Source organism: Tamandua tetradactyla, chromosome 1 (assembly GCF_023851605.1).
Source record: "Tamandua tetradactyla isolate mTamTet1 chromosome 1, mTamTet1.pri, whole genome shotgun sequence".
NCBI lineage: Eukaryota > Metazoa > Chordata > Mammalia > Pilosa > Myrmecophagidae > Tamandua > Tamandua tetradactyla.
The window spans coordinates 141,610,548-141,638,454 of NC_135327.1; the positions used below are offsets into that span (position 1 = coordinate 141,610,548).

The 27,907-nt window shown below is 39.0% G+C and overlaps 1 protein-coding gene, 1 non-coding gene and 1 pseudogene across 7 annotated transcripts in view; 1 reads left to right on the plus strand and 2 right to left on the minus strand.

The window, feature by feature from the left end:
• SLC26A5 (solute carrier family 26 member 5) overlaps positions 1–25,446 on the minus strand; it is a 56,898-nt gene extending 31,452 nt beyond the window's left edge. For 3 of the 6 annotated variants that reach the window (XM_077158790.1, XM_077158704.1, XM_077158443.1), the window contains exons 1-4: positions 25,126–25,191; positions 21,969–22,091; positions 2,785–2,989; positions 881–1,020 (exon numbers count right to left, since the gene is read on the minus strand). In XM_077158790.1, the coding sequence (XP_077014905.1) occupies positions 881–1,020; positions 2,785–2,936 (292 nt within the window). In that variant the 5' untranslated portion in view covers positions 2,937–2,989; positions 21,969–22,091; positions 25,126–25,191. Of the gene's footprint in view, positions 1–880; positions 1,021–2,784; positions 2,990–21,968; positions 22,092–24,292; positions 24,786–24,960; positions 25,043–25,125; positions 25,192–25,342 lie in introns of those variants that run through there. The other 3 variants (XM_077158578.1, XM_077158644.1, XM_077158515.1) reach the window with 3 other exon arrangements.
• Positions 3,877–4,549, plus strand: LOC143686694 (peroxiredoxin-6 pseudogene; annotated as a pseudogene).
• LOC143653413 (U6 spliceosomal RNA) lies at positions 19,263–19,369 on the minus strand. The gene has a single exon (XR_013161263.1). It is a non-coding gene; the product is annotated as a U6 spliceosomal RNA (small nuclear RNA).
• Positions 25,447–27,907: the final 2,461 nt, after the last annotated feature.

The window sequence follows — 27,907 nt, forward strand, 5'->3', positions numbered from 1 at the left end:
TCTAACAGAATTCAGTAAATCAGACATTTGGAAAATTGAAAACTCAACTAAATGATCATTAGGGGATTGGTTTTTGAAAACTGATCACCTGGGGATTAATTTCTGGGTAACTGGTAGAAGATAACAGATTTTTGGCCACCTCGCTTAGCACTGTCCAAGTTCTTATCTTTTTTCTACAATCAGCCACTGTTACCTCTGACTGGTCTCCTCACATTCATCTGGTACCCCACCAAGTCTGAGTGACCTCTTACTGAGTAAACCCCATTATATCGATGCTACCTAAAGCCTTCTGTCAGCTGTGCATTGAGTTCTTGTTAAAATCCCAAATGGTCTAAAAGTTCTGCGAACTGCCGTTGCCTACCATGGCTGATGCTCCCATTATTGGGAATAAAAATACATACATGCTTTTAATTGTTCCATGTCTCTCTCCCTATTGGAGAGCCAGGTAAGCGCTTAATAAATAAAGATGAATAACTCAATATTTTCCTAAATTCTTATACCACAGATAAAATCACACAGGGCTACAAAGAAACTCAGTATATCATGGTTCCCTATAGTTAGATTGTGGACCAAAAGCCAAGAGCCTTAACCACAAGCACCACAATAAAATGTTGACTGAGTGACTGACTTAGCAATAGGTAAGGCAATGCCCAGCCAGTTCCTAAGTATACTGACCTGCAGAAGTATCACTATATTCTATTACATTAGTAATATCCTTGAGATTTTGTAAGGGTTAAAAGTTTAGTTTATGAATAATCCTTTTAGATAGGTAAAGATTATCAGAATGATATAATAAAAATGATTTTATAATCATGATGAAATAAACAGAAAAATTATTTGAGGAGATGTAGCAAGAAAAGAGAGAAATAAATATACTAACCTTGCGGAAGCTGAAGCACCCCTGTACTTATGCCTGAGACCAAGTCACCCAACACGTACTCCTTGAACTTGTATGCTGGCAACCACTTAGTTATGGGGAGAAACATGTAAATGATATTTCTTATCTTTTTAGGAGTACATCTGGGAGGACAAAGAAAGACATATGAAATTATAAATGAGAACCATCTCTGTAAAATTCATGCCAAAGCATCTTTTCCTTCCTCAAATCCTGGTGTGATAAGGAAAAACACACACTTGGTGCTAAGAATGACCTTTCCACTCTGTAGAAATCAGGGGCAAGAAATGCTGCCTCTGGCTTCTTTGCATCACAGGAACATCTGAACTGGCTCCATGATAATGCTCTATCATTGGCCATGAAAAATAAGAAAAGTTCAGCTTCAGACAAGAGATATTCCAGAAGCTATTCTTTCAATAGATGAAATCCTTAGTGTACTTTCTATTTTGGTGTAAAAGTAAAGTAGGGAGACTTAGTCACTGATTGAGTTAATTTTTGAATATGGAGGCATTGACCAGTATCTATCCATTTAAGTTTTTCCCTTCTTACAAAATAAAGGAAATTTTACATAAGTATTATTGAGCCTTGTCTCTATAGTTCAATGCTTTAGAGTCTTTGATGAGGTAAATTTAAAACACCATTTGTTTCTAGAATACAATAGCTGACTGGGTCCACATCTGGTTGCCTTGGTTGGGTAGGACACCATGGATAAAACCAAAGTCTTGATTTAATCCACATGTGTTCCAATTAACTTTGCTAAACAGACTATGCTTTGAGTCTCAGCCAAAACTCTTGCTAGTCTATGCTGGCAATCAAAGACATAAGTGAATAAGAATATGGACAGGTGAGCTCCACCAAAACCATGATAGCCTCAACTCCTGGTGACTAGCAAGCACTTCATTCCAGTCAAAAGATAACACATTATTGCAGCATGCATGATAATTTATAGTGCTGTTAGCAGTTAAGAGTATCTGGTAGTGAGATAAAAGAAGATTTTGGAAGCAAAACACGAACCAACTGTGGTAAAAAGCAAACATTTGAATGAAATAACTTAGATCTGATGCCAGTTTCCTGTTTAAAAACTAGAGATAATACCTATCACTTATACAGTGCTTGCTGCATGCCTTGCATTTGCATATGTTGACACATTTAATTCCCCAGTGGCCCTATAAGGTAGGTGCTATTACTACCCCCATTTCAGTAAACCTAAGAACAGTTGGTAGGTGGTGGGACCAAGACAAAAATCCAGTCTGGCTCCATTCTCTACATTTTTAATTTCACCTGATGAGGTTATCTAGAGCTTGGGCACTGTGAAGGTCAAATGAGCACAGAGTACGAAATACCCGGTCTCCAACGTTCAGGAGGCAGCAATCAGGTGGTTTTGGGGTTGAAGTTTGGGAATAATTGGTAGGATAGGTCAGGCCCAGATTGTGTGTTCTGACAATACCAGGCCTGCAGCAGGGTTGTGTAAAGTGCTCTCCAAAATGAAGAGTTGCAGGATGCTTAAGGTCCTTGATAGTTTATGTTGCAGTATAAGATTTCCACAATGGTGGAAGTCAGGGGTAGAAAAAAAAGATAGAGGGGTTGGAACATTCAAGAGTAGGGGTGGATATTTTGAAGGTGGGTGAAGTGGAAAGTGGTTGTTTACATGAACCCTAACACAGAAGTAAGGCATGGTATGAATCCAATCAATACGGTGAAATATATCATGATGCCTGTGCTCACTCCAGTACCTAACATTTCCTAATCCACTAGGGACAACTTTGTAAATCATGAAGCCCCATCAGCTAATTTATTTTTCCATTTCAGCAAACAGATTTCCACTATACATTTGACTTCCTTCTTCCTAACTGTAGGACAGAATGAAGGAACATTATAATACCACCTACGTGAATGCCTGTTTCAGCTTATCCCCAATAGAATCTGGAACCTTGTCCTTATTGTGTAGTCTCTCCTGCAGGACTGGATGACTGAAGATAGGTCTTTCCACATAGTACTTCTGGGTTGCTGCAAGGATTTCATTTTCTTCAGCATGATCCATAGTACAGTGAAATTATTCTATCAACAGCACGAGACGAACATTTCCTTAGTTCACTAAAGGAGAAAATAAAAACTCCATATTACATGCTGAAATCCTATGGATGATTGTTCCTAAGCATCTCTTTCTTACAGAACTTTAGTTCTTCTGAGGACTTTTATCTTTCTGTTGTTGTTGTTCTTTTTATTTTATTTTATTTTATTGTGGACTTTTATCTTTGAATAGTTCATAAGACCCAACAGAGTGCTCTGCAAACAGTAGACACTAGAAAATGAAATAAAATCACAATAAATAAAAAAGCATAAATGTTATTCTCTTCCAGGGCATCAAGTGGGTAATTTGCATACCTTTAACAAAAGTGCATATTAAATTCAGCGGCTAATTATTGCATTCAGTTGGCTCTAGGTTCATATGCAGGGAAATGTGAAACAGGTGGGCTCCAACCTTCTATGTCAAGGGAACAGAAAAGGGGACAAGATCAGTAAAGTGAGGAATAAGAAATCTTTAAACGGACCCCAAGTTTCTTTTTGAAATATTTTTATTGAGATATCTTCACGTACCACGCAGCCCATACAAAGTGTACCCTCGATGACTCACAATATCATGATATAGCTGTGTATTCATCATCCAGAAAAAGAAGTAAAAGACAAAGGACAAAACCATACACCCCATACATCTTACTCCTCCCTCCCACTGATCACTAGTATTGCAATCTACCCATTTTCTTTTTTACCCCTTATCCCCCCTATTATTTATTTATTTTGTGTCCTTATTTTTTTCACTCATCTGTCCATACATTGGACAAAGGGAGCATCAGACACAAGGTTTTCACAATCACACAGTCACACTGTAAAAGCTATATAGTTTATACAATCACCTTCAAGAATCAAGGCTGCTCTGCCAGAGCTGTGTTCCCTGACCTCACAGTGTCACTGCTGCCACCATGCCCAGAGGTCTGGTTCTCAGGGACATGGCCCCCAATTTTGAGGCCAGTAACACCATTGGCTGCATCAGTTTTCATGACTATCTGGGAGATTTGTGAGGCATTCTCTTCTCCCACCCTCAGGACTTTATCCCAGTGCATACCATGGACCTTGGCAGAGCAGCAAAGCTGGCACCAGAATTTGCCAAGAGGAATGTTAAGATGATTGCCCTTTCAATAGACAATGTTGAGGACAATACGCCTGGAGCAAGGATATCAATGCGTACAATGGTGATGAGCCCACAGAAACATTACCTTTTCCCATCATCTATAATGGGAATCAGGACATTGCCATCCTATTGGGAATGCTGCACTCAGCAGAGAAGGGTGAAAAGGGTGTGCCTGTGACTGCTCGTATGGTGTTTGTTTTTGGTACTGCTGAGAGACGGAAGTTGCCCATTCTCTATCCAGCTACCACTGGAAGGAACTTTGACAAGATTCTCTGAGTAGTTATCTCTCTCCAGCTGATGGCAGAAAAGAGGGTTGCTACCCTGGTTGATTGGAAGGATAGAGACACTGTGATGGTCCTTCCAACCATCCCTGAAGAAGAAGCCAAAAACTTTTCCCTAATGGAGTCTTCACCAAAGAGCTCCCATCTGGCAAGAAATACCTCTGCTGCAGTTTCCAGCCTTAAGTCTCTCCAGGAAGTTGGTGCTAGAGTTGCTCGCTTAGCAGAGTAAGCCAGAGTTTGCCACCTGCCAAGCATGTTTTCCTGTAGCAAACCCATAAAAACATCCTAGTGTGATCATAGCCAAGGTCAAGTTGTTATACTACTGGCTTATTAAATGAAAATGGCACTATAAATTTCTTGGGATTCTTTACTCTGTGCTTTCATCAGCCCTCCATTCTGTTTCTGTATCTCAGTACTCTGTTGGCTCTCTCTGAAATATATTCACTATTTGGGTTTGGAGTCTCATTTCAGGGTTTGTGTATGTAAGTATCAGTGCAGTGATGATTGAAAAGGCTTGTTTTGCTCCATTATAAAACGGCTCAGCTTTTCAGCTCTTCTAATCAAATCCTCTCTTGTGTAGCCAATTTTGGGAGTAACAGAACTTCAAATTCAACTTTCTCTGTAAATGCCTAAGTATATAACCCTAAAACATAGAGTAACCCAGATATTCTTCAACAATCTATGTTTTAACCATTGCTGGCGGGGTGCACTTTTCAATTCTGTACTTTTCCAACTCAAATGTGAAGGATAGAAGGAGGGATTTTTAAAAATATTTTGCTATAAAGAAAAGAAAATTCTGCAATAAATTTCTTTCAAAAGGGGGAGCCATGGAAAAAAAATGCAGCAGAAAGTGGGAGCTCCTGTAACATGTGTCATGTGTTCTTCACACAGTATTTCTGTGCATAATTGCCCTCTAAAATGTGATATACATAAAAGAGCACACCTTGAGAAAGGAAAGGATGATTTAAAATGTTTTATTATAGAACTGCTTTTGCAAAGTTGGCTATTTTCTGAATTTTGCCTTTTGGGGATAAGCAAGTAAAATTCTTTGCTTAAAAAAAAAGTATCAAAGCTACTGGAATAGTGTTCAACAGTTTCAGGTACTTCCATCTAGCCACTCTAATGCACCATAAATGCATAAGGAATATCTATACAATGTATAAGAATAACCTCCAGGATAACCTCTGTGAAATCTTTCAGCCACTGAGACTTTATCTTGTCTCATTTCTCTCTTCTCCCTTTCAGTCAAGAAGGCTTTCTCAATCCCATGATGCTGGGTCCTGGAGAATCCCCTGGAAGTCATGTGACCATGTTGTCAGGGAGATTTACACCCCTGGGAGTCTCCCTAGGGGAGAGGGCAATTGAGTTCACCTGCCAAATAGGTTCAGAGAGACAGGCCACACCTGAGCAACAAAAGACGTTTCTCTGGGGGGAGCTCTTAGGCATAATTATCAGTAGACTTAGCTTCTTCTTTGCAGGATTAAGTTTCACAGGGGCAAGCCCCAAGATTGAGGGCTCAGCCAATGGAATTGGTTGTCTCCACTGCTTGTGAGAATATCAAGAATCCCCCAGATGGGGAAGTTGAATATTTTCTCCTTTTTCCCCAGTCCCCCAAGGGGACTTTGCATATACTTTTTTGTTCTCTGCCCAAATTACTCTGGGATGTATTGAGGGCTTTTCACTAACCTGTACAAGCCAACAAGATCTCATTCCCTATTCAAGATTTCAAGTAATTATGGTGTTTGAATAAACCAAACATACAAGTTAAATAAGGCAATGCACTACTGAAAAAATAGACATTTTGGACAAAATAAACATCTCTTCCTTGGCCTCACACAAAAGTTGAAGTTTTAAAATATAGACCATATCATCCTTTACCGTGTTCTGATTTACCTTAGTCCTATCTAGATCAGTTTAATTCATATTTCTACTTGATCACTTTTTCAACTATTAAAACTTTCTGTATGGGGTAATGCTGACTTTTCTAGCTTCACAGTTCTAATTCTAAGTCTCAGCATGTCCCATAAATACCCAAAGTTCCAGGGAAGGAAGGTCATATACAAATAGCTCAGCAGCTCAGAATTCAGAAAAAACAGAACTCCAAAGTAGACATGACTAAAAGCTTTACAATAAGCCCTAATTTGATAATGCATGCTCTCAACTTTGATTTTCCAAGTTTATATATTATAGTCCATAAGAGTGAGGCACAATAATATCTTTTTGCTTCTGATATTTCATTAAATATACTGTCCGCAAGGTTCATACACCTAGTTGCATACCTCACAACTTCATTCCTTCTTGCAGGCACTCAGTAGTCCGTTGTATGTGTATACCACAGCTCCCCCTTCCATTCCTCATTCCTTAGGCCACCTCCATCCATTTCAAATCATGACCAGTATAGCCATAAACATCAGTGTGCAAATATCTGCTCGTGTCCCCACTCTCAGTTCCTCGAAGTACATATCTAGCACCCGGGTGCAGGATCATACAGCAACCCTACCTCTAGCCCCCTGTGGAGTCACTACCCTCTGGAGGGATTGCATCGTTCTACCTCTCAAACAACTGTGAACAGGTATATCCCTTTCTCCACATTTTCTCCAGCACTTGTATCTCGGTACATTTTTAAACAGTTTTATTTGCACATCATACAGTCCAACCTAAGTAAAAAAATCAATGATTTCTGGTATAGTTACATGGTCATGCCTTTGCCACCACAATCTATATTAGGACATTTTCTTTTTTTCTGCAAAGAATCTCATAACCCTCCCCATATCCCCTGCTTACTGACATTTAGTTTCGGCATTTTGCCTTTGTTAAAGGCATATTACATTCATGGAAGCATATTACAATGTTACTGTTGACTATAGAACCTAGCTTGCACTGATTATATTTTTTCCTGTATATCAACCCACTTTCAACACCTTGCAATGTTGAAATTCATTTGTTCTCCCTCAGGCAAAAATGTTTTTATATTCATACATTTAATCACCCTCATTGTACATTCTAGACATTCCTAAGTATACCGCCTCAGTCTTTATCCTCTATCTTTTCTTCTGTTTTCATACATGCCCCCAGCCCTTCTCCCTCAACCATACTCAAATTCCACTTCATTCAATGTATCTATGTTATTGTGCTACAATCATGTAGTATTGTACCATCCATTTCTGAATCTTTACATCATTCCTGTTGGCTTTTGTATTCCTTCAACATCAAATACTCAATCTCTGTCTTCTTTCTATTTCCTGATAACCTGTGTTCTTAACTTCGATTCTCCAAGTGTGCTCATTAACATTAGTTCATATTAGTGAGACCATACAGTATTTGTACTTTTGTTTCTGGCTAATTTCACTCAGCATAATGCCCTCAAGGTTCAGCCAAGTTGTTACATGCTCCATGACTTCATTCTGTCTTACAGCTGCATAATATTCCACTGTACGTATATACCACAGCTTGGGACCTCAAGTTCCTTGCTGGAATACTACCTCCCTTTCCAATTCTTTATTCAAGTTTATTACACCTTAAAAATTCTATATCTCAGAACTGAGGCTTATCTGTTTCCATGAGGGAAATCCCTGGTGACTTATGTGAGAGGCTCCAGGCTGAAAACATTATTGCAATATTATACTATTGTTTTATAGTTGACTGTATTGTCATGTGTAAGACTATTAGCATGGCTGATAATTTTGGGCTAAATAGTGAATACTAATGTAAATAAAAGAAACGATTAAGAAAAAATATCCCAATATGTCTGTGCAGTGGAGATGTGTATAAGAATGTTCAATGCAGCTTTGATAGTGAAAAACTAGGAGAAAGCCAAATGCCTACCTACCTGCACATAAAAAATAAATTGTGGGAGATTCATCAATAGAACACTATGTAGTAGTTAAATGAAATGAACTAAATTCACATGGATAAATATTGACAAATTTCAAAACCTAATTTTCAATAAAATGACAGGCACAGAAGGATACTTAGAGAACGCAACTATTTAAACAAAGTTTAAAAATCTATAAAAATCTATCAGAATAGTGTTACCTCTGGAGAGAAAGTTGGAGAAAACCATAAAGGGAGGAGAAAATTGGGAAGGGAGAGAGAAGAAGCTTCAACTAACTATCTGTAATGTTTTATTTTGTAAAAAAGAACTGGAGCAAATAGAGCAAAACATTAAGCTTTGATTAAGCTGGGTGATAATAAAATAGGTGTTTGTTAGATGATCTTTTGTACTTGTCTATATTTGAATGATGTACTTCAAAATAAAAATTAAATGCAGAATCACAACACTAACAACTGAATCTCTTGTGACCAACCAAAGGTAGTTAATGGGAGAGGAGTCAGGGGTAACCTGAAGGCAAGGCTAAGTGTCTGGGTGGTGACGAGGGTAGCGGGAGGGAAGGGTCACTAATGATGATCAGAACAGCACCCTCATGGTGGAAAGTCAGGCTTCTGGAAACCATATTCAAATTTATCCCAGGCTTGCGTGATCAACTACAGAACTTCAGGCAAAATAAACGTCAAGGAGGGTTGAAAATTCAAGAACTTAGAATAATAGGAAATACTTGCAGTACATGTGACCAAGTACTGACAAGGATGATAAATTAAATTTAGAGAAAGAGGATTATGGAGCACAATCTGGCAAATAAAGATTGAAAGTCTTTTGGCAAGGCTACCACTCAACTAAACTTTTATTGCCACTTTGGGACCTCATCATGATATTCTGGAAGGACTGGGCATCCAAGTCTGTTTGTTTCCTTTTATTAGGAAGTTGTACATTTACAGAACAAGCATGCATAAAACACAGGATTCCCTTGAGTTGAGTTTTGATCCATAACAAATGCTACCTACCATGTGGCTTCCACCTATACCTAAGTCCTCCAGAGTATTATGCTACTGTGTTATAGAAGTACTTCCAATTCAGGTAACACAGAGTGCTGATTTAATCTCTGTGCATCTGTAGAGTTCCATTCACTCTTGATGGTTTCTTTTTCCTCACTGTCTTCCACTCTCCCCACATTGTACTCATTGTATCATTCAAAACCCAAGTTTTGTTTTCTTCTTCTTGGTCAAATTTCCCCTTACTTCTAATCCCTCTAGATTGTATATTCTTTGAGGCAGTACCACACCCTGAACATACGGGTTCTAGCTCAGTCCTTGTCACTTAATAATGATCAGTAATTGGTGGGTGAATTAAATCTTTGGATTGGTATGTCACAATTGTTGACAATACATTCCATGCTACCTCTTTGGTATTTTATATTAGAGGACATAATTTTTTTTTCTCTTTTTATTTTTATGTGTTTTTTTGAGACCCCCTCCTTGGTCTTCTCCCATCCTATTTCAATATGTAATTTCTTCCTTTCTAGAGCCACTCAAAGAGAAAAACAGGCCAGGTAGATCTGAGGGGGATCTAATAAGAATCATACTCTGGTTGTTGCTGTTGTTATTTTTTTCTTGTTGCAAAAACTATCACCATCAATTTTACTGTTGGCCGAATGTTGTGGCCACCAACCTAGCCAATTTCCTTTAACTAACTGGTTTCTGGACCTCATTCTGAACCCAGGGTTAGAGCTTCCACGGGCACCCCAAAGGGCATTCACTTCATATGGGGGTGGAAATGTTTCCCTGTACCCAGTGTGGTAGCCTTTTCTGAGACTTTCAGGGCAACAGAATGGACTCATACTGAAGCATAACAGAGCAAACAAATTAAAGTATGGACATCTTTATCTTTATTCTTAAAAGTCTCAAGGCTCTTCCAGCATCAGGAATTCCTCATTACACTTTTTACTCTTAGTCTCTTGCCACTGCTTCATTTTGCCTCTTCCTAGAACCTCAAAATTCCTCTTACTTCTTTCGGCAGAGCAATTATCTGTACATCTAAAGAGTTCCCCAGGAGATTCACATGGTAAGGTGGGTAGGCACACAACATACTGAAAACACTGGTTTTCAACCTTGGAGGAACCAGGAATTGTGTAGCCTTGCACAATTCAAGATGAATTGCAAGTGCAAGTCTACACAACAGACCAATCAGAGCAGAGCTTCAAGGAGGTGGGGCCTGGACTTATTTTTTGAAGCATTTTAAGATGATTCTAAAGGGTGAGGTTCAGAACTGTTAGTTTATGACCTAACAGAAACAGAGGAACAGACACTGCCTCTGAAAAAGGCATATAAGAAAAGACATAAGAAAATAACAAAGAAACATTTGAAAACAAAAGTCATTATAAAGTTTTAGGAAATGATGTAAAAGTGGCAAGATTAGAGTTTAGAGGAAATTTTTAAGTGAATTTTATAATATGTTATAATAGTACAATAATACAATATAATAGAGTATAGCAATGTACTCACTGAAAAGTGCTTGAGATCAGTTTTGAAGAACAATTTGAAATATGATTTAGCAGTAAAAATGCTATTTGAGTTTGCCATTTTCATTTAGGGGCAGGGTTTTCAGCCTGCACTTTGGAATCACCTGGGTAGCTTTAAATATTACTGATGTCTGATTCTCCTGCCAGGAGTTTTGATTTAATTGGTCACGGATGCTGGCAGGATTGAGAGTTGATGGAGTCTACAGGTGATTCTAATGTGGAACCAAGGTTCAAAACCAGATGGCAAAAACAAAAACAAAATTAAAAACCACCAACCAAGTGAACAACATCCCCCCCCCCCAAAAAAAAAAAACAAAACCGAACAGGGTATTTATAAATTGTGTGTAAAACATAATATTACTTACTTTACTTCTATGTATCTTTGAAATACCCAATAAAAATTACAAAGGAGAGAAATATCTAGCTTAAGTTTCTCAGGCAAAGTCTTGTTTCTATGCTTATATTCTTATGACAAAAGGGAGGTGAGTGTAGTTGGGCAGTGAGTGCAACATCCACTAAGCCTCATCCAAATGTGGGCTTATTTGTCACAACCATTTCATTTGGAGTTTAGATTAGGAGCAAATTTCAATGATATTTATCTAAAACCATTAGATAGGCTTAGGAAAGCATTAGGGTATGTATTCTCTGTAGGTTTGCCAGACAAAACTCAGGCACCTTGTACTTTGCTAAATGTGACAAACCTTGGCAGGTTAAAGAAGAGGTATAGAAAAGAGGGGTTCTCAGATATTTTTTGGATGTTACTTTATAAATTGGTTATAACACATGGACTGTTTGAGATATCTGCTGGCAGTTCTGATATATTCAGGGAAGTCTCACCAGAGAAAGTCCTGCTAGGAAGGATAAGGACTGGAGAGAAGATGTGATAATGAAAATTTATCCTTTTGGGGGACTGTTTATGCTTATCAACAATAACTAAATAATTAAAGCCCCGGAGGCTATCAATAACCATCTTATCAGAGGCAGGGAGGCAAAGCAACTAAGAGACCAACTCAAGATGCTCAAATGACCAGATTTTTATCTGACCGACAACGAACTTCCACGGTGCGACTGAAATTATAAATCACCAGGGTGTAAAACTACATACAACTCTCACATGAGAAAATCACTTCTAAGGTGTTTTAAAGGGCCAATTTTTTTGGTAGGTTTTGAAACACAAATACTAATGACAAATCCAAATTAATCAAGACTGTCAAGTCCCATTTTCCATGAAAGAAGGGATCTTAAAATAGTTCAGATCTTTCATCATAGAGTCTCAGACCTGAAAGCGAACCTTGAAGATCAGCCAAGCCTCATCAGTTTAGATGAGAAAATGGACCCATCTACACTTACTCAGGATTAAATGACTTATCCAAAAATATGAGCAAAACACAAACTTTGGATCCTATTCCAGGTAGTCACAACGTTTAAAACACACAGATATTTATAAATACACACTATAACAAAATAGCGATGATGTTTTCAACTTCAAACTAAGAGTGAGAATCAGTTGTTTGCCAATAGTGGAACTCTAGTATGATTTTGTACAAGATGCTCTGAATTGGAGACTAGGATTAGCTTTCACCCTGTTTCTGCATCTCAAGGGTCTCACCTGTTCCCCACTGTCATGACAGGTCAATTAGACCAGGTGTTTCCATACTTGAAAGCACATTAGAATCACCTGGGGAGCATAAAAACCACACTTCCAGGCCCTCTATAGAGATTCTGATTCAGTAAATCTGGAATATGTATTTTTAAAAGCTCACAGAGTGAGCCTGATGAGGAACCTGTGGGAAACTAGATTGTGAGCTTCATGAGACAGAAACCCAGTGCTGTTCAGTTCCATACAGTGATTGACACGAAGGGTTAAAAAATGCTTGTTGCACGAACATGGAAAAATAACTTGCCTCTTTGGGTCTTAGTTTCCTCATATTTAAAATAGTTTCCAGGAGCAACATTCTGAGAACAGTATCTGGCAAGTTTGTTCAAAATGCCAATGAAATCTCTTTGTGTTTAAACTAGCTAGAATGGATTTAGTTGTCTGAAATTAGCACAGCAACACTTTTCCTTTTTTTTTGAAGTTTTGAAAGTTGGTCAATATTCTTCACTTGAATGGAGGTATCAAAAGAAAGCAAGTCTCAGTGAGAGCATCCACCATCCATCTTTTCAAAGTAATCAATTTACAGATTTGTAATTCTAATAATGCACATATTAATCTTTTAATTCCATAAAAAGGAATTATACATAAACTGATAAACTGTAAGCAAAAATTTGCCACATTTACCATATCTTTCACATACTTTCTCTGTGAACATCAACATAAATAACAAAAATGTTACCTATTATGAAAATTTTCAACTCTATTCAGAACAGGATTTAATATTTTCTATAATGCACATAGCAAATAGCAGAAGCTTCATGAATTGTAGTGCAGGAAAAAAAATATTTCATTTATGGCTTTTTCAGCTTTCCTGAAAGCAATTTGAAAAAGTTTTTCCACTTCGTTATACTTCTGGGACTCGTAGCACAAACAGGGTGTATCATCTGCTTTCCCTTTTTAACAATCATTGATTAATTGCAGTGGCCCAATATGTAGAAAGAGTAATTGGCCCTAAAATCTATCCAAGCTGGTCCTGACGGTAGACTGTAAGCTCTGTGAGGGGAAGAACCGTCATCTCTGGGAAGCTAGCACCCGGCTTGCAGCAGGTTTCCAGACATTTGCTCACTGAATGCTATTTGGAAGTATTTGAGTGGTGGAGGCCAAGATTACTGGAAGGTTTAATCTGGTGTGTGGGCAATCCTTTCCCCTCTTTTTTTTATATTTACCCTCTTCCCCTTAAATTCCTCTGCCAAAGGACTCAGATTAGTATCCAAGAGGCAACACTGAAGAGTAGGCATTGAGTTCAGACAGACTTGTGGTTAGAGACTGAAACTGGCACTTGAGAGCTGTATTTTTTTTAAACATATGTAAGCTTGCTTTCTATGCTTTTGTTTCCTTATCTCTAAGTGGCAGGTAGGAGAAGTCTAGGCCTTGGAGTCACAAAGACCTCAGTTCAAGTCCTGGTTCTACTGTTACAGCAGTACATGTGGCAAGTTACTTCACTTCTCTAAGTAGAGTGACCATAGGCTCTGGTTTATGCCTCAGCGTGATTACTAATTCTAAATGTGTCCTGGATTAGTTAATAAATTATGTTCCCTTCTGATTTCAGCTGTAACACTGAGATAATAAAACTTCATTATAGATCTGTGAGGAATAAATTAGAAAGTGTTCCTAAAGTACTTATCATAATTTTGTATTTTAATTTTTAACTTATCATTGTATCATAAACATTTTTCCATATTAGACAGTTTCATAAGTATACTTTTTAGTAGTTTCATGATATTACCACACCATGACTTAGTTAACAGCCTCCCCTCCCCCCACCGACTCCCAAATATTAGGCACTTGGACTACTTAAAATTTTTTGTGATTATTTTTTGGACTGCATGAATTTATGTTTGAGATAATAAAAAGAGTTCATATTTAAGCAATGATGATACTGATAAGTATTGGGTAACTCACAAAGTGTGCATATAAAAACCTATAAATTGACAATAGGAATGGCAGACATTTATGTGAGCCTTTTATTTATCATGAAGCACAATAATAGTTAAACATAATTAGAGTGGTTATTTATTGAGACTGTGCAATGAAAGAATCAGAGCAGCAAGTAAGGTACGAATTATCCACATCTTTCAGATGAAGCATCTGAGGCTTTGATGAAGTAAGGGCTGAGCTGGCGTTAGAGCTTAAGTCTGTCTCACTTCAGAGATCACAGTCTTATCCTATGCTGCCTCATTAAATGTGTATCAGATTAATTATGTCAAATGCTCATTTAATTTTAACTATATTATATTAATTATAAGCATGTATTTCTACTTGTGATTTGTCGCTTATGAAGCATGGTGATCTTAATAAAATTAGAAGCAAGACTGGAGTTCAAGGAGGGCTACAGTGAGGATAGTGGATTTGAAGTGGCTCTTGAAGAATGGCTAGAAGGCAAAAGTGAGGGCATGTGATTTTTCACAGAGGGGCTAAGTGCTAAAAATTAATAGGCTATGTTCATGGAATACCAAAAGCTCTGGTAAAAACTGCATTTTGGTTGGAAATGAAATTGGATAGAACCCGACCTTGAAGGATCATAAAAGGTAGGCTGCAGATTCCAATTTAAAGCCATATGTCATAGTTATTCAACCATATCTCAATCTTCCTTAGTACTATACATAACTGCTAATCAACACCACTCTGCCATAGAAAAATTATTCAATTCTATTAAAGAAATTGAATCCCTTCCAGCATTAATTTGCTGTGACTCCATAAACTGATAAACTGCAGAAGTTATTTTCCAGCTAGGTATACTTGAGAGATCATTAATACTCAATATACTGCCAAAATTTTCTTTGGAGTAAAAACTCAACACTTCAAATTGGTGCTTAAGTTTGAATGACAGATATTTTACTAAGAAAATTTTCTCTACTTTAAGCCAAAATGGAAGAAAAATCTACTGGTTTACCAGTTTCTTTTTCTAAAAAAATAACTTTTAGTAAAAATAATGCACCTATGATAAAAATGCAAGTAATATGGAAGGGTTAATAATGAAAAGTAATAGTTTTGTACCCCCCTTTCACCCCAATTCTAGCTCTATTTCCTAGAAGCAATAATTTTCTCAAAATCATGTTTGTTTTAGTTGTTCTAGTGGGTTTATTTTTAACTCTAAATCAGCTTTGCTGAAAAAGAGTGCTATTGTTATTCTGGGTGGGACTTCTGTGAGGCTATTTTGTATATTTAATATTTCTGGTCCTGACAGTAATGTCAGTAGCATCCACCAGTCACTATGATACATTTCCAAATCTCCTATAGGATTGAGAATGAGTACTTTAAATAATAATTATACTGTTATTTTTTTATTGATCAAATTTTGACATTATTCATAAATACAAAAAATGATTAAGTAACCTTAACGATATTTTTGCTAGATTATATTATCATTTTAATGCTGTTTGCCTATGTAATGAATATAGGCTAATTCATTCTATCTACCATTTTCTGGGCTTTTTGTTAGACATTTATTGGTGGTTCATTATATCTTTGTGTCTTTTACTCTTCCATATTTTCCATCTTTTTATTTCACCGAGCTGATTTCATATAGTTTCTGCAGGTTTGGCTTCCAGTTCACTAATACTACTTTCAGCTCTGTCTAATGTTCGTTTAACCTGCACGTTGATTTAATTCAATGCCTGTATTTTTCATTTCTAGACATTGTTTTCAAAATCTGCTTGTTCTTTCTTCACAGTATCCTATTTTTCCTTTTGTTTTCTATTTTTTATCCCTTCAGTCATTTTTAACACACTTATAATCTTGCTCATATATTTCCACTGTTTAAATCCTTGAGTATCACAGTCTTCTGTTTTATCTGTTGACACTGCCTTATAGTATCTTTTTTTTTTTTAATTGTGAGCTCATATTCAATGGGGCTATGAGTGTCCCATGTTACTTAATTTGTGAAAGTGTTCCTAGACACTTTTATATCTACTCTGCCAGGGCTCTGATGGTTTCAGTGGTTCTGGACCTTTTTACTGTTGTTGTTGGTGTTTATTTAATATTAAGGTTCCTGAAACATAAAGAGACTGTGAATTTGAATCCACCCCTTTTTTTCTGATTGCTCTTACTTCACAGCATTCTGTTTTTGTTGTATGGAAGCAATTAAAAAAAATTTTTTTTTTGCATGGGCATGTACTGGGAATCGAACCCAGTCTCCAGCATGGCAGGTGAGACCTCTGCCTGCTGAGCCACTGTGGCCCGCCCTGAAAGCAATATCTTTTTTAAATCATTCTGAGGATGCTTTGATTTTTAAGGATGATCTTAAAAATTAATACCAAATGATCTGTCATTTGGTGTTATAATGTTTATTTTCATGTTTCTTCTTCATGTTCCTTGTTCTCTTCATGTATCACATTATTCTTTGTTATATATTTTTCTTTATTAATTAAGGACATCATTGATTCTTCTGATCAATTTATGTCACTTTCCTCCAGCATCATGTATGTTAGTGTTACCAGGATAGGCTTCTTCTCTGGAGAAAATGGTGACTAGGAAACTTTGTGTACTTTAGTGACAGAGGGCAAGGGCTGGCCTTCAGGTTAGGACCCACCCTCTTATTAAATGCCAGAATTAGAAGGGGTTTTCTCTGAAATGGCAGCAACATATTAGAAGCCCCAGATCACACTAGTTAATTCATAAGGACTTTCTATTAATCTCTCTGCTTTGGGCTCCCCATTCCCTCCTCTGCACCTGCTGACTCTATCCTCAGAGCTTTTCAGGGGTTCTTTCTAAAAAGCTATTTTTACCCCCACAGTGGTCCTCCCTGCAAATATTCTAGGTTCTGTTTTATCAGTTAACTTGATTCCAAATATTTTTCTATCCCATCCTTTTTAGAGTGCCCCTTTCCCATTTTTGTATACTTTTACAGCCATCTAAAAGGAGTTCTGGAATAGAGAAAAGGCAGTTTTTGTGTGTGTTTATTCTGTCACCTTTAAACCTTGACTTGCTATTACTTTCCACTTTGAAATTGAGCAGTGAGAGCTAAAATTTATGGATCAAATACATTCTTTTTTTAGGTGTATAGTTCAGGAATTGAACCCGGGTCTTCCACATGGAAGGCGAGCATTCTACCACTGAACGACCTGCGCACCTGGATCAAATACATTTTTAATATAAGAAATAAAGATGCATGGAGAAGGATTTGAAATCATTTACCACAAAGCAGTAAACAGAAATTATGTTTTGATGGCGGAATTATGGGCACTTTTTTCTTCTTTTTGTTTACCTGTATATTTTCTAAGAGTTCCACAGTAGACACTATTACCTTAGTAACAAATAGTATAAAAGTAAGTTTTAATTGCTTATAATAGGCATAAAGGGTAATTTTTCTTATCCTCTCGGGGGAGAAGTCTGCAAATACAGGAGACCTTTGATATTTGAGAAGAAAAGTGAGAGAAATGAGAGTTGTATCCAAAGAGCTCTGAGAATCTCTAAATTTGATACTGCCACTAATTGGGAGGTGAATGTAGGTGATTTGCTAGACTGATTCAAGCAGTCAGATTTATGTTTTTGTTCTGTGCTTCACATATAATTCTAGGAGACAGGTACTATTTTTTTGACTGAATATTAAATATATCAGGCCCCTTCAGATTTGCTTCCCAGTGAGAGCTGAAGCTGAAAATGCCAATGAATGAATCAAGGACTACTGCAGGAATCACAAACCAGCATCACCAGAATCAAATCAAAATGACTGAATTGGCCCAGGAGTGTCTATGACAATCTGGAAAGCACATGCCAAACTCAAAATGGTCAGCTGCTACTCAGCTCTAGGTGAACATTGGGTTAGACTCCCATTTTAAACTTTTCTTAACATTGAGGTTCAACATATAGTGAACTGGATAGATTCCAGGTGTATGGTTTAATGTTTTACTATGTATTTCAAATTTATATTTCCTTTGGGGCCCCACCTAGTTAATCCCTGCCAAACTCTTATCCCTAGCATCCACAGGTCTGATTTCTATCACCATAGATTAGTTTTGACCATTCTAGAACTTTGTATAAATAGAACTTCCAACTTTTAAAGAGAAGTTGAAACTACATTTAGTGAAAACTCTAGTAATCTTTAAATATTGGAAACCAGTACACATTTTTATGAAACAATGTGCAGACCAAATAAAGCAAGCAAGCTAAATTCAGCTCACCAGCTATGTAACCACTTTGTGTCTGGTCTAAAGTATAAACCAAGAATATATTTTGTATAAATTTATGAAGACTTCTCTCATGATTGTTGGTTTCAGTATTACCTGGTAGTATGTTTTCTTTAGCAACCAATAACACAAGACTTAAACAGGAAAGGCAAGCTTTCTCTCCTGGGAATTAAGAAAGCAAGGACAAGTGGGATTCCCCACTCCAGACTCAGCCTTGGAGGGAAAAGGAACCAGAGGGAAAGAATGATAAGAAGCTGATTTGGAGAGAACAGGAGACTTCTGGGGATGTGACAAGGAACGTACAGAGAATACAGGGCTGCTGTTATTTTGACTAAACAATAAGAAAACCTATCTCCATATTACCTTACAAATATCTCACTGAAAACACCCTTCAAGGTCCTGTTTGATCTTCAGACCCCTCCCTGCTCCAATTTCCCACTGACTGCCCCTTGCGGCCATGCAACTGCTCCTTTCTTTACTGACTTCATTTCCTTCTACTTTCCACCTTGACACTCTGGCTTCAGTCACACTGACCTCTTCACTATTTTTGAACATGCCAGGCACCCACCTGCCTCAGGGCCTTTGTGGTGACTAGAAACTTCTCCTCTCAGTTAACCTCATATCTTTTTTTCCTCACTACCTTCAGGACTATTCTCAAAATCACTCTCAGGGAAAACTCTGCAACAACGAATTCCTCCACTGTATCCTTCCTTCCTTTATATTTCTCCATAGCACTTATCATTACCTTTTTTTAATTTAATATGGAACACTTCATGAATTTGCGTGTTATCCCTGTGCAGGGGCCATGCCAACCTTATCTGTATTGTTTCAATTTTAGTATATGTGCTGTTGAAGCAAGCACACTTATCATCTTCTAACATACTTTTATCTTTTACTTTATTTTCGTTCTTTCCTCCTTTTGCCCCAGAATGTAAGCTTCATGAGGACAGGCACATAGTAGGAATTCATTAGATATCTGTTGAATGAATGAATGAAGGAAGGAAGGAAGGAAAGAAAACCCTGTTAATCTTGGAGACTTTTGCTAAAAGTTAAGAAATTTTGTTATTCCTAAATATTTTGCAACATTTAATTGTTTTGAGGAAGTAAAGATTTAAAAAGCCGATTGTTCATGATCCTAAGGACAAGCACAACCCTATCCTTACTATGTTAAAAAGTTATATTTGTGGGAGGACAAATATTTATATGTAAACATAATTGGGTGTTTGAGTTTAATGATAGAGATTTTCATTAAAGTTTTGAAGACCAAAACCTTTTTTTGCTAGTACATACCTTAATGTCATTTTAAAATGTAGGTAAAGAATATATTATAGGGTGGGCCATGATGGGTCAGCAGGCAACCCTGGGGACCCGGGTTTGATTCCCAGTGCCTGACCATGTTAAAAAAAAAAAAAAGAATATATTACGGACTAACAAAATAGTATGTGTCTAATATGAAATTTTTGGGCACAACGATCAGCAATAAACAAATACAATGAATCCTAGAATCTTCTTTTAAAAAAAAAAACGGCAGAGCAGCTACCTCTTGGTGGATGGAGAGACAGTGGCTGAGTAGGAACTGTAGGTCTACAATGGGTTTTGAAATCAAGTAAGAGCAGCTTCTATGAAACATGAAAACAAAACAAAACAAAAACTCTGCTGCCAGTAGATTTCCACTCTAGAAAAAAACATTTCCCAACCTAAGATATTATTTATAATTAGGTCAGGCCCTGGGACTGGTCAACACTGGATTAGACCAAGTGTGTTCAGGCTGCCAGTTTACCCCTGGAGACCCCGGTCCACACAGTGCCTATGGAAGACGGCAGGGGACACCCAGGAATGGACCACAGTCCACATTTGTCTCCATAGGGATTTGATGGATTTGGTTACATCTTCAAAAGCTTGAGAAGAAACTTCCAGTTGCTATAAAACCAACAGCAGAGAGAAAAGAAAGAAATTAAGAGTAGCTCCTGACAATCTGCGTGCCTTCTCACTCTTATCCTACGTTTCCTCTTTATTGCTTTCCCATCTTTTATCAACTCATGTCTGGCTCTCTTTTACTCATCCAACAGTCACACGTCACACTGTCTTTTCTTTTTCTTTTTTTTCTTTTTCTAGGTGTTTTGGGATATGAAACATAGTAGGGGAAAAAGAGTAGGATAAATGAAATAAACTGAATGGATTACAATTTAATAAGTTATATCTTTAAATCAAAGAATGATTTTCAGTGTAAACAACTACAGAATTTACAATCTTATGGCAACAGGATTAGGTCCCAACAAACGATTAAAGTAAACAAAGTGCTCTTTTTTTCCTATCCCAGTTCTGGTAACTCAATAGTCTACAACTACTTGAGAAGGTGTAGGGATCATTTTTTATCTCAGTTTGAACACAGAAGCTCACATTTCAGAAATGATCATCCTGACCCCTTGTTGACACCTTTCTCCCCAACCCCAACAAGTCACAGATCACACCTAGGAGAAAATTTCAACAGGCTATTAAACACTGGCATGGATACTGAGAGAAGAGATATAATCTTCTCTGGGGACTTTTAGGAACAGCTGATAATCCTGGCTAGGCAGGGTTACACTTAATTTAGTCCATCAAAATATATTAGGTGCTGAGAACCCTGCAAAGCACTGTGGGAATACTGAAAAGAAGAGAAGTCACAGTGTCTTTCTTGAATAAACTGAAATTACTTGATCCAGACTGATTCTTAGAAAGGCTTGGTTACCACTAAATGTATGTAACGTCAGGCCAGGCGACATAAAGCAGGGATTTTGTGGTTTTATGTAATGCCCCAAGATGATACAATCTCAGGTCTTAGTGATTATTTAACTCAGTGATTCTCATTCTTGGCTGGACATTAGAATTTCCAGGGGGACTTTTTAAAAATAGAGTTGCCTGGACCTAACCCAGTTCAATTAAATCAGAATCTCTGCACCAGTACTTTCTTTTCTTTCTTTTTTTTTAGTAAACTCTCCAGCTGATTCAAATGCATGGAACTATAGATTAGTAGCTGAGAATCAGTGATCCCATCTGGCACTCCCATTCTATACTGTATATAGAAAAATTGGAGTCCAAAGAATTTTGACTTGTGACTTGCCCAAGATTATATACCAATCAGCGGCAGAGGTTAAAGCTATGACTTCTATTAATCAACTCACCCAACAAATGTCTATCAGTGAGTTTCTAGGGTTGTGACCAGCCACTTAGCTGCCACTCAAGAACAGGTTAAAGGTGCTTCTTATCTAAGGATCAGTTAGGCTGATACCGATCCAAATTAAAAGGAGAGAGTAGGCTGTGATGGTTCTGGCATTCTCACTGTTATCCTCTTCTTCCAAATCAATGGAATGTGATTCACTGCTTTGGAAATTTAATGGAATCCTCTGATCCATATAAAATCCATCACTATCTTATGACCCACTTTCCCATTTTACTAGTTCCAGGAGCCATGTACTTACCTAGATCAAATGTGAAGTATAAGGGGTAAGGGGTAGGATCCCCTGCTGGAAGCTCCAGCCAGTACAGTGCAACGTTGATCAGTAGGGCTGAGAGCTGGAGAAGGGAGAACTCACACCTCTGCCCTAGGTGTAGGAGAAGACAAGAAAGTTAATCTCACAGTTGTCAGCTTGTTCTTTGAGAGAAGTAATGTCCAGAATATTTCTTAATGCTCTCCATTCATTCCTAATACCAACCCCATTCTTCTCAAGATACAATCACTGCTATCACAGTTAACTTTAGATATGGTATATAATTGTATAATGAAATTGTGTGTGTGTGTTTATTTCTCCCCAAGGTGAACTGCCAGGGTATGTGTGTTTGAGAGAGAACGGTCAAGTTCAAATTTCGAACTCGACCATTCCCATTCTTGTAATTCATGTCTACAAAAGTTGGTATGTGAGAAACCATGTTCTGAACAGGGCATCAGTACCAGCAGCAAATCCTCTCAGAAATACTTTCCATCAGAAGAGCAAGAAAAACAGAAAACTAAGAGACTGATAATCCCAAGTTATCAAAAGTTGACTTTGATAATTAAAATAATTAATAGGATGAATATGTCTTTAGCCTTTCACAAATAATGTAATTATTACTTCCTGGTTCAAAGACAACTTACTGAAGGGCAAGTATTTATTCAATTTGAAGGTAAATTAAATCATATCCATTCAGTTGGAGGTGAACTCTCGACCATGATAATTTTATGGATTTACCTACATCTTTGCTTCACTTCTATTTTCCTCCATTCTTCCACCCTCTGACTAATTCATTGTCCCTTAATACTTGTTCTAAAGCAAGGCCCCAAAACCTGGCCACTGTAAGTCTTCTGAAAGGTGTGCAACATTTTTAAATGGTGTTCATTTTTCTTGGGATAATACACCTAGCTTTCACCAGATTTTTAAAAAGACCTGTTGCTTTCACAAAAAATCTCCCCGAATACAAACATTAAGGGTGAAGATGGTGGAGAAAATGACATTGATGACTGTTACTATCTACAATGAAAGATTTCATGAAATTGGCACCAGGAATTATCCTCCCAAAGAAGGATTGAAAGATTTCATGAACGTGGATCTATCCTTCAAAAGAAGGATCTTAAGACAAAACAATGTTTTGGAGGCACCAGAGGGTTAGATTTATTCATGCTGACTCTCCTTTGTGCAAGACTTCATTAGTTTGAAAATGGAGGAAAGGAAAAACACCATATCATTTTTCTTATTGATTGTGACTTTATAACGAAATGGTAATACAAACAACAGGGTAAACAAGTGTATCTTTGTATTTCAATTAAAATTTTTCCTAGATGACTACTTGGGGATTACTACAATGCAGACTATTATGGATGGTTGTGACACCAGGGGAGATATATAGCATTTAGCATGAGATGAAAACACAACTGATTTTGATTTTAAATTAAATAGAGTGCAAATCTGCATTACAGCTAAGACTTGTTTTAATTAGAAAATTTCTCAATCTCCATTCCTCTGAAACTCTAAGCAAAGCACCTCATACACAGAAGGCACTCAAATACCTGCCAATTGAGTCAATTCTTTTGGTATCGCTCATAAATTAATGAGGAATGTGTAACTCTGTATAGTTTCAGAGTAGTTAAAGGAGAGAGAAAAAAAATGCTATGTAACAGAATTGGGGCTTCAGGTGTTACTTAATAGACTAGAATGCTTTCCAGCAATGCACTTAAGAAATCAGTAATAGCAACCTTACCTAACAATTCTTCACCCAGCCTCTTTCTAATGCAAATTAGTTTGACTTTTCTCTCTCCTGCCTCCTGTCCCTTGCCTGAAAGACTTCTGACACAAAGCGATACTAGAATAATTAGAAAATCTAACCTGCAAAAAGGTATTTCAAATTTCAGTTTCAAAAAGGCTTACATTTTCTACTTCAAACTCAGCCCCCGCCCCCGCCCCTCCCCTCCCCGTTTCCATGCTGGGCTAGTCCCTAAACTCACCGAGATACCGAACCGAGTGCACAATGTTCCTAGTCTACAGATAGGAAAAAACAATCTCAACCCAAAGAAAATGTCCATTTGCTGTTTTGAGAGTCTCCTTTAATGCTTTTTGAAATCTAGACTCCAGGGTAATACCACAAAGACCCCCGCACCTCACGCCGTAATCTGACTGCGCCTTCTTCATGCCTAGCAGATTCCGGCATTTTCTCCTACCGTGGCGGGTATTCCATTAAGAATGCCCAGCTTGCCTCCAGGTTTTCAGCTCCGGAGGCCACAGCGCACACTCAACCAGATGCTTTGAGAGTCCAGAATCCTCAAGATTCTCACCTTTATCATGGCAGAACAACGGCCACGGCAAGTGATTAGAAGAGGAAGGGATTTTGAGGTAGGAGGACAGCATTTCCAGATTTTAGGGCCGGAAGCCTCCTGACAACCTCTGTTTTCTACCGATTTGCCCGAGACGGCAGGTTGAAGACTTGCGGGGCAGCAGAGAGGAAGGGCCCAGCCGCCCAACCAGAGTCCCCTGGATTGGAGCTCCACGCGGGCAGAAACGGGCAGAACCCACCGCCCATGGCCAGGACAGCGTCTCGTCTCCCGGCAGAAGGCGAGAGGAATTACGTACGTTTTGTCTGTTTACAGATTCGGACACAAATAGGCCAGAAACAAGGAACCGAGAAGGCGTTTTGATACCGACCAGAACAGGACAAGGATGAGTGTTTTGGAAGCAGTCAGGATACTTGAGAAATGAAGAAAACAAAACTCTAAACAGCAAAAGGTTGGGGTGGAACCAAAGGGACTTTAAGAGGCAAACGACTAGTAAAAAAAAAAAAAAACAAATTATGTTGCAGCTGCAGAGAGTGAAGGAGCGATTTAAAGGAATGTGTGCAAAGGAAAACACTTCTTGACTTTCCCTGGCCCCGTGGTTGAGAGAAGGGACAAGGTCAAATTTATTGACTATTGTTTTTAGCTAAAAATGTGAGAGAGACAGATCGGACCAACAGAGGAGACATCGAGGCGAAGAGAAACCTCGAGGCAGCGGGCTCGAGGGGCTGCCCTTTTCCGCGGAGTCGGGTGGGGTCCGCTGCGTTCCTCAGAGGGTCGTGAGCCCAACGCCCCCTATCCCCGCGCCGTCGACCCCGCAGCCGCTCGCGCACACTCACCGGCCAGCGCTGCTCGGCGCTGCCCTGGGCGGAGCCGCCGCCCCCGCCGCGCTCCCGGAGCCGCTGCCGCCCGGACGCCGCCGCCGCCGCCTCCAGGTGCGGCTCTCGGACGAGGCGCGGGACCGCGCGCGCCTCGGGTAACTCGAGCCCGCCCCGCCCCGCGCCGGGGAACCCCGGGCCCCGCGCGCCGCCCGCCCGGAGGAGGAGGCCCGCATACCCGGAAGGTCGGGCGCCGAGCCCCGCCGCTCGCCTCGCTGGGGGCCCTGAGGCTGGGGGCACCTCTGCCTGCCCGAGCTCTCTTCTCGAACCCCTAGAACTTTCTAGTGACCGACCCCGGAAGGTCGGTCTCCCAGCCCCCTAGAGTTCCTGCTGTGAGACCCACCTTCACCCCCACCGCCCACGACTTCTCTAGATGGGATTGTAGTAGGTTTGAGGTAAGGAAGTAGGAGGCAAATTTAGAGGTTCGAGGCTGAAGAAAGTCCAGTAAACAAAACACCCGGACATAAATTTTTAGACACAGTCATTATGGTCATTCAAATGGGCACAGGAACATTCGAAAGCTTACGAAATGCCGAATGGCAGTGTTTGGGTTTTTTTGTTGGTTTTTTTTTTTTCTTTAACAATTTACTTATAAATATTGACTTTTAACCGTGCACCAAGGCCATGCGCGTAGGGGGGTTATTTAGCAGGTTCGAGGCACTGTCAGTATAGGTTATTTTTCCAGGCACTCGAGTTAGAATTTATGAACAACTTTTGATTTTTTTAAATTTAGTAAAGTAACATAAGATGTTAGTAATGAGCAAGCAGCTAAAAAGGGAAAAACGGAGAATGGAAGGAAGATTGGGAGGGAGAAATAGAAGAGGAGGAAACAGGTTTTTTTTTTTTTTTGACGATAACTGAGATGCAATAGAACATCGCACCAGAGTGCCCTCGTCGAAGAAGATGAGGCGTAGAAAACGACTTCAGGATAAAAACTTCCCTCTGTCCTTTTGACTTAGCAAGGCTTATTATAGTTGGCTCATCGTGAAACATCATGTTTTCTGCTTTGTGCATTCCTGCGTGGGCACACGGTACTCACACTTGTGATGCTCTAGCTATTTGGCAGCCGGCCTCAAAGCTGGAAAGCGCGCCCAGGGCCACCGGTGGCGTCCGATCCTGAGACGCACGTTCTGAGCCGAGCCCGGCGTCGCCCTTGGAGCGCTGGGGCTGTCTTTCATCCGAGGGAGGCAGGGCTGGAGATCCGCCTCTGTACCCCACACGAGGGCACTCTTTTCAAAGGCACAGACTCTTCAACCTCCTGCGCGGAGCATCACCGACTTCTGGGCACGCTAAAACCAATTTTGTGTTTCCTCAGATTTTGAGCATCTCTCGGCAAATCCTAATGGCATAAGATACTAAGGAGGAGGTGGGTCTCCCGTGGCTTGCCTTTCTTGTGTCATTTGATACTTGGCCTGTACCATTCTATGTGATCAATTATTTCATCACACACATATCCTGTAGCCCAGAACTTCCCTCCTCCCCCCACCCTCTCCCCCCCGTCCCGGCCCGGGTTTGCCTGGAAAACATTTATTTTTCCGTGTCCCTATCTAAATTTTACTAACTGGGATTTCTGGAGCACACTCTTCTACTTCTTGGATTATGGAGGTGGAAGAAAGTGAATACTTGTGGGTTTGCTGTTGGCTGTGTGGATAAAGCCCTTCTGCATTTGAAGCAAATAAAATTCAAGAAAAAGTAGAAAAAGACAGGAGAGAATCCTGATCTTGTTTTAGCCATTCCTATGTCCTTGTCTTTCCCAAGGTTTGGATGATAGAGCTAAAAAATATTACTATTTTACTTAAGATTGTTTGAGTTAAAATTCCACATTATGTTAACCCCCCCCCCCCCAATCCTGGTTGAGATCATAACACAGGTGAACCCTAGTGATATGGATTTGCAGTTTCATATTTTCTTGACTTTATGTATTTTGCCCCTTTTCGGGTTCTACTATTTTTGTTCCCTTCATCCCCTTATTTAGCCCAATACTTCTTTAGCTATAATGTGCATAGGAATCTCCTGGGGATCTTGTTAAAAATGCAGATTCTGAGTTAATGGGTCTGGATTGGGGTCTGAGATATGTTTCTAACAATCCCCTGGGGAGAGGCTAATCTGCTGGTCCCAGGATCACTGTTTGAGCAGCAACACTGTGAAAGATGAATTGTAAACCACTTTTGGGGGTGCAGCCAGGCACTATAATAACAACAGTAATAGTGATTGCTGACATGTGCTCAGTCTCCTCAGGTACAAGGCATTGTTCTAAGCACATTGTTCTAAGTCCCATTACTGAAAACACGCATTACTTCGTATCACACAACAGCTCTGAGCTAGATACTGCTATTATTTCTAGTTTACAGATTAGTTTGCTGTCAGTTTTAGTCCCCCCCCCTCCTTCATCCTTGTTGGCTTAATTTTCTTTTTTGAATATGTAGATCATTAAAATGAATCCCAAAGTGAAAACTTTACAAAAATGTATACTTAAAAAAGTGCCGCTCCGTCCTGTGTTCCTTCTACCTATTCTAATACCCTGTGTGTAAACAACTTCACGATTTTCTGGTTTATCCTTCCAGCGTTTTCTTTTGTACAGCTAAGCAGATCTATGTATGTGTTCTTGTTTCTCCTTTCTTACGCAAAACGTGGCACATCCTGTCTTCTCTTTGACACTTACCTTTTTTTTTTACTTCCTAATATCTTACGCAAATTATTCTGTCACCTCGCAGAAATCTTTCTCATTCCTTTTTTTTACAGA